Source organism: Coturnix japonica, chromosome 27 (genome assembly GCF_001577835.2).
Source record: "Coturnix japonica isolate 7356 chromosome 27, Coturnix japonica 2.1, whole genome shotgun sequence".
NCBI classification, from domain to species: domain Eukaryota; kingdom Metazoa; phylum Chordata; class Aves; order Galliformes; family Phasianidae; genus Coturnix; species Coturnix japonica.
This window is the reverse complement of record NC_029542.1, coordinates 3667001-3674381: the sequence shown is the minus strand read 5'-3', so window position 1 is coordinate 3674381 and position 7381 is coordinate 3667001. Positions and strand designations below refer to the sequence as shown.

Genomic DNA, 7381 nt, shown 5'->3' with positions numbered 1-7381 from the left:
ACCATCCCCTCTTTAGTTTGTGGGATGGAGAGTGAGCACCCAACTTTGTGCTCAAGTTCCAGCAGCGCAACGGGTTCCTTTAGTTTTAATTATAATTATCCCTTTTGTTTTTTTGTTTAATTTTCATTTTCTTAATGAAAATGAATGGGGGGTTGGGAGATAAAGGTGAGAGGGGAATAAGGGCCACTCGCGAGTAGAAAAGGGATCGAAGGGAGTTACCACCCGTACCTCCAGCCCGTGCTCCTTCCATATAATAAATACAGTAATTGGCAATTAATAAAGCTTCCTCTCCGGGCTGAGGGATGAATGGACTCGGACTCAGTCGCTGTGAGCAGCATAGAGGGAGCCCGGAGCCTTCACGGTGCGTCCCAAAGGAACGTTTTGGGAAGGGCTGTATTATATGAAAGGACCGAAATTCCCCCCCAACCCCACCAGGGTTACAACAAAGCGCCCTGAGAGCTGAGCTCGGGCACGGGGCGTTTAATGGGATCTTTAAATTAATGTAATTATTTTTTAATTATTTTATTTTATTTTTTTTATATATATATAGCAACAAAAAAAAGCGCGGTGCCCATTGTGTGTGCGTGTGAAATGTTGGGGTTGGTGACATCACGGCTCGCCGGGACCCAATCAGCCGTCGGGCCGCGGTGGGTCCAATTGCTCCGGGACGAACCGAACACGGAGCTCAGAGCCCGGAGAGGAGGCAGCGATCGGAACGGATCCCCCCCTTCCCCGACCCCCGGCCCTCGGAGCAGCTTTGTGCGCTCCGATATCTCAGTGAGCGGCTGAGGGCTCCGTGCTTGTTGATCCCCCCCCCCCCCCCCTTACACACACACACTCCTTCTCCCGCCCCCCTCCCGCCCCCCAGAGGGATTATTTTGGGAGTGGAAGGTGGGCTGGGACCTGGCTGGGGGGAGCTGCAGGACGCGAAATGTTTGACTTCTTTTTTTTTTCCTTCTTTTTTTTCATGCTGGGGAGGGGGAAGACGAGGAGTGCGGCTCCAGTGCGGGAGGAGCGGGGTGTTGGGAAGATGTTGCACACCGTTGACTGGAACGTTTGAAGGGGCGATCGACTGCTTTGGCTTCCCCCCACCTTCCCTCCCCTCCCCCCCCACCCCTTATTTTTTCCCCTATATTTTTTTTCCCCTGCCCCCTCCCCCACCTCTCCGGAGGGGCAGCGATGTGTGATCACGGAGTGGAAACAAATATGTCCTTACTTTCAATGCCCCCTTTGAAAGAGACAAAGTAAACGCTCCTTGCAAAATGTTCCTGACCTGCGAAGGGACCTTCGGGATTGTTCCAACCACCATGGATTACAATGGGGACGCCGAGCCGGGGCATTTCCACGCCGGCTATCAAGAAATCGAAGGGATAAACTTGGGATACTTACAGATCAATGGCACCCAGATGTTTGCTCTGGCCCAGGTCCTCAGCGACCTGTTTAAGGATATCCCCAGGACCACCATCAGCAAGAAGATGGAAACCTTAAAGATCAAGAGCCGCCGTTGCGATCTCCAGGAGCTCCGCACCCTCAAAGCCATCAACTCGGTGCCCACCCGAGCCGTGAAGTGCTCGCTCATCTCCAAGGCGGACCTGGAGGCTCTTTGCACCTCCTGCAAGAGCCTCAGCCCCCGGAGGAGGAAGAGGAAAAGGAAAAGCAAGAGGAGGGAGCAGCTGCTGCTGCCGGACCCCGGGGAGCTCTTCTCCTGCCCCCGGCCCCAATTGCTGCCGCCCTACAGAGCCGGAGACTGCTGCTCGGCCCCGACCCCCGCCCGCCCCAAGCTGCCCCCCGGCCTCAAGCCTCGCCCGTCGCCCGCAGCTCTCCTCCCGCAGCCCTTCCCCCGGGGCTGCCCCGGCCTCGAGAGGACCCCGCGGGGCCGCAGGGGCTGCGCGTTGCCCGAGAGTGGGGGGCTGCTGGCCGGGGCGCTGGGCTCCTACCCCCGGGACCTGGAGCTGCTGCACACCGCAGCCCCCACCCCACACCCCGGTCTCGGCCCCCGCTGTGTCAAAGGGCTCTTCCCGGCCGAGAAGGACCCCTCGGGGGGGAGGAAAAGCCGCTCGTCCGCCTTCCCCGGCTGCAAGCGGCAGGGCACATCGGCCGGGTATTCCAGCGACTCGGACTCCAGCCTGGACTTCGGGGGGTCCAGCCCCGCCACCTCCAGCGACTCGTCTGAGGAGGAGGAGGAGGAGGAAGAGGAGGAGGAAGGGGACACGTCGTGCAGCAGCGAGGAGGGCAGCTCCTCGGAGTCGGAGAGCAGCTCGCTGTGCAGCGGGGACTCGGTGCAGAGCACCAGGTACAGGCAGGCGGCTCTGCCCCGCTTCCAGCCGCAGCCCCTCCGGGAGCCCCTCGGCGATGAGCGGCCCTCGGAGCCCCCCCTGAGTGCGGGCAAAGCTCTGCGGGCAGAGCCCGACCTCCTCTTCCTCTCGCAGCAGCTCTGGGCCAGGACTTTGAGAGCATCAACTTCGGAAAGTTTGAGCCCGGCTCCGACCCTGGGCTCGGGGTCACAACCGGAGCCGTACGCGAAGCAGGAGGCCTCCCCTTCCTCCTCCTCTTCCTCCTCCTCCTCCTCCTCCTCCTCGTCCTCTCCCCCCCTCTCCCCGAGCAGCACCCTCGGGGGGGACCAGCCACAAAAGGAGGGAGGCTTTGGGGGCTCGGAGCCCTGCGCCAAAGGGAAGGATTTGCACAAAGATGCCTCGAACAATAGAGCCTCGTTAGGCCACGGCGACGGAGCGGAGAGCGGAGCCGCAGCCGGGCCGGCGGCTTCCCGAGGGCCTCCCCCGGAGCCCCCAGCCCCATCCCCGGCTCTGGCGGGGGGCCTCAGCCCGAAGCCCCCCGGGGAAGCGGCGGAACCCCGTCGGGAGCATTTCGACCGCCTGATCCGGCAGTCCAAACTGTGGTGCTACGCCAAAGGGTTCAACGTGGACGGGAAAAGTTTGCGGCACGGAGGGAGGACGGAGCCCTGCAAAACTGCAGAGCTCAAATCCCCCGGCTCCAAAAGAGCAGAGAGCCCCGGCACCTTGTCAAACAAAGCTTTGAGAGGCAATGGCTCGGAAAGGAATGCCAAGCGCAGACGCCTTGCCAGAGGCGCTGAGGCAGAAAGGCAACAGAGCTCCTCCAAAGGGAGGCCACAAAAGACTCAAAGGAGGAATGCCAAAAAGGGAAACACTCATTGCAAACGCCTCGGCAGCGCCGGGCCAACCCCGCCTCGGAATTCCTTCAGCCTCATGGGCAACTTCCCGTGTATTCCCTCCCTGGTCGTGGGGGAAGACGGGGATCTGTGCCCTGCCTCCTCCCTGGGGGGCAAAAACTCCTGGGCCCTCTCCAAAACCCACCCGTTGTGGAGATGGCACTTGGGGGGCAACGCCATCCCGGTGCCCCCCAGCCTCAAATTCCGGGGCTATAGCTTGGAGGATCTCTAAGGACAGCGGACGGCCCCGCAGGAAAGGTTGCGCGCAGCAGATGCGGGAGGGGAGCGGGGAAAGGGGGATGAGGGGGGAAGGAACGGAATGGGGCTGAGTGGGGCCGGGGGAGGGAGGAGGAGAGCTCCCCGCTGGGGTTGGGGTCGGTTCCGTTGTCCCCGGGAGTGTCGCGATCCGGAGTTGGTTTAGTTTAGCGGAGGTTTAATGCGCTCAGAGCCCCCATCCTTCCCCCCAAGCCCCCCCCCCCCGCTGCACCATGGGGGCTTTGGGGCAAAACGGGGGGTGGAGGGGGGTCCGGGCCCTCAGCATCGCCCCATTAATTCTCCGCCCCACCTCTATATACCAAAAAGAAAACAACAACAACAAACAAAACGGCAACGAGGAAAAACTAGATCCAATTTCTCCCTTTTCCTCCATAAATGCGTTGGATTAAACCCGTAATAATCACACGCAGAGAGAACGAATGATGTCACGCAGCAGAAACTCTCGTTTCGGCCCCGTTCCGTCCCAAACTAAACCGGACGGCGGCGATCCCAAATGGCTGCGTTAATCGCGACGTAATGTTTTCTGTCTGCTTTAAGGGACGGGAAGAAAACACCGACTTTCAAAAGAGCAGGAAATGCTGTTTGCTAAAAGAAAACGGGAGGCTTTGAGGGGAGGTTATTTGAGACTCCTGCGCGTGTATTGAAAAACAGGAAAGAAAAGGAAAAGCCGTGGGTTGTTCGCTGGATAACAACCCGCTCCGACAGCCCGAAGGTAGCAGGCCTGTAAAAAGCTTTACGGGCACGAGAAATAGGATCCAGGAGCATTAGCAATAGAGCACAGATGGACAATTTGATCCTTCCCGAGCTCCGGGCTGGAATGCGGGGAAGAATGCGGAGGGAATGCATCGCTCTGTGCAGAGGAAATCAAACCCCGCTTTAACTTTTCCTTGCAAAGCAGAGTCTTTGTGACGGCCCTTTGGAGCGCTGCTCTGTGAAGCCCTCTGGTTTGGGGAAGCAGAGAGATGGAGCAGGGTGGGGGTTTCACTTCTTTTCCATTCTCAGCTCCGAATCGGGGTGGGAGCCGTTCAGAGACCCCCGGCTGGGAGCCCATCGCTTTGCCTGGGGAAGGGGAATGGGAAGGGAAGAGGAAGGGAGAGCCGCACAGAACCCACCCGGAGCCGGCACGGCACGGCCCGCTTCTTTCTTTCTTTCTTTCCTTTCTTTTTACTTTTATTTTAGCCTTTTTTTCTTTTCTTTTCTTTTTTTGGTTAGGGGGGGAGGGGAAGGGTTGGGGGTTGAATTCCATCAGCGAGTTTTAAAAAAAAAAAAAAAAGAAAGAAAGAAAAGAAAAGAAAGAAAAAAACGGGCATTTTCCACCTCCAACGTATTTTGTCTCCGCGAAGCGCTGTTTACGTTGGAGACGGCGAATTGTTGCTAAAAGCGGTGTTTGTTTTACTTGGGTTTTGGAGCGGGTTTGTTGGTTTGTTTACACCCCCCTCCCTCCCCCTCCGGGGCGTCTTTCCCCCCCATCGTTTCTCTCTCGTTGAGCAGAAGGCGATTTCCCTCTCGTTCGGCTCCGGCCCCGCACATAGCGTTTAAACGCGGCAGGGACGTGACTACTCAAATCTTTCCCCACTTCGGGTTAAAACCGCTATTTACTCTTTTCTTTTTAGGAAAGGAAAATAATTAATAGGAATTAATAAAAAGCGGCCGAATTGAGAATGGAAAGATTGGAAAGGGAGGACAAAGGACCGAGAGGAAAAAAGGAGCAAACGGGAAAAAAGCAGCATCGGCAACAGCGAACAGAGCGCGCCGCTCTGCGTGCCGTGGGGTGCTGGTGAGGGAAGGGCAGGGAGGAAGGGGGGAGGGAGGGTGGGAAACACACACCAAATAGCTCAGGAACGTTTTCTATCCGGGATGTGATCAGCTCAGCCCGTTGGTGCACACCTCGGGGTGTGTGTCGGTGCGCGGTGCAGGTGGGAGGCAGCAGGGCTGGGAGTTGAGCACGAAGATACCTCAGAACTTTTCCACTCTTGGAGCAGCAGAAACAGCCCCGTTCACATGCACAAAAAATAATAATGATAGGAAGCAAAGCCCTCTGGTTTGTTTCAATATTGTCAAGAAATCGGGCAAGTCCCATGATAGGAAAGATGGGAGAAGGGAACCCAAAGCGTTCTCAGGCATGGCCTTATTTCAGAGCTCAGAGCCCATAGAGCTGCATTGGGAGCTCAGAGAAGGGAGGAAGGGATGCTCTGGGTGCAACCAACCCCCACTGGTTGGGAGCATTGATTTCACATGCACGGCCAGGATGGCATCACAGACAGGAGGGCACCTTCCCTGCAGTGCTACTATGGCTTGAGTTCCAAAGGGATGCAAAAGAAGCAAAAACTGAGTTATTATTTGGTCGGTGGTTCCGTTTTCCACGTTTTTCTTTCTTTTGGGGAGGACAAAAACGCGGAGCTGGTGAAAGAAAAGAAAGGAAACTTGAAGGAAAGGGCGTTTCTGCTTCCAAAAACGCAGCGAGCTTTAAGACTCAGGAAAATCTCAGCTTGGATCCGATGTGGTGCTGCGGAATTGCAGTTCGGGAGGGTTTTATTTCATAGGGCCGAGGCTTTCAGGGACCTTTGCTCTCAATGTGGGTGGAAAATCCCCATCGTTCTGTCCCCATCAATGGGCTGAAAAATGCCCCGTTTCGGTGCAAGGAGTTGCCTGTGGGGGGTGGGTACAACCGTAAAGGGGGGGGAGGGAGGGGATGGAGCTTTGCCAGCCACGCATCGTTTGTTCTCTTTTACCTTTATTTATTTGAAGCTGTTGTGAAGTGTATGACGATGAAAGTGTTAATTCCTGCGTGCAATATGGAATCTAGGCTGAGAAATAAATACCTTCTCTTTTTTTTCTCCTATAGAACCAGGCTGCTGTCGCCCTCCCATGTGTGGGTGTTGGGTGTGGGGATATTGGGATGCTGCTGCCCCAGAGGTGGGGGTGATAAGGAAGGGAGGGGGTGAGGTTGGTTGTGAACCCACCCCATTGCCTGCATTGTCCCACGCTGTTTCTCCATGTGCAGCTGCACATCTGGCTGCACACACTCCATATACACGGGCTTTACGGGTGTGGGGTTGGGCTGTTTTGTGTGCAAGCATTCAGCTCACGGTGCACGCAAGTGTTTGGCTTCACCGTGGGGGTCTCCGGACCGATTTTGACCCCAATGAAATGTTTTATTTCGATGTTTAAATAGGAAATCGAATAGCTGCTTCTATCTACTTTGTAACCCCATGTATGTGGTTCGGTTCAGAGGGACTCGGGATTCAGTGCCTGAGCTTTGGGTGAGTTTGTAGTTCTCTTTGGAGCACTTGAGGTGGTTCAGAGGCAAAGAAACCCAACACGGAACAGAACCCAGGGCAGAGAGCAGGAAGACCCGGGGCTGCCGTGGAAGGAGGGAAGGGGGGGAGAAGAGAGCTCTGATTGCAGCCAAATGACCCCTCTATTATCATGATTATCTTTTAAAGAAGGTAATTTAATAATTACGTTAATTATCTGCAGGGATCGGCGTGGGAGAGAGCTCTGAGCCCCCATTTTTGGGGCTCTTTGGTGCTCCAAAGCGGGAACAAGCACAGAGCAAGGTGCTGGATGGAGGAGGGGGGGGCTGCCTTTATTTAGCTTCGTGTCAGGGCGTTAATGATGAATTGGGGGGGGGGTCGTTGACACCGAGGGCTGTGAGAAAGAAGCAGTGAAGCCCCTCTCCGGGAGGGCGGGGGGAGGGGGCTTGAAGGGGGGGGTGAGGGATTAAGTGTCACTAAAGGCGTTTCATTTACCTTGTTTACACGCAGTCAATAGAGGAGAATGGACAAGGGTTGATTGTGAGTTATGGGGCTCTCGCTACCTCCTGCGTTATCAATATCTCCATCTTAAAAGGGGATGTAAAAAAAGAAAGAGAACCCAAAAATACCCACATTAAAAATAATAATAATAATAAAAAGA

The 7381-nt window shown here is 55.8% G+C and overlaps 1 protein-coding gene across 1 annotated transcript; it reads left to right on the top strand.

Annotated features, from left to right (window-relative positions):
• Positions 1-864: 864 nt before the first annotated feature.
• On the top strand, positions 865-5241 carry LOC107325074 (SKI/DACH domain-containing protein 1-like). Its single transcript, XM_032440917.1, has 2 exons — positions 865-3445; positions 5077-5241. Exon 1 carries the CDS (start codon positions 1263-1265, stop codon positions 3417-3419), a length of 2157 nt encoding a protein of 718 aa, XP_032296808.1. The 5' UTR covers positions 865-1262; the 3' UTR covers positions 3420-3445; positions 5077-5241.
• Positions 5242-7381: the final 2140 nt, after the last annotated feature.

Coding starts and splice junctions, on each gene's coding strand:
- LOC107325074 (XM_032440917.1), top strand. CDS start 1,263: ATGTTCCTGACCTGCGAAGGGACCTTCGGGATTGTTCCAACCACCATG.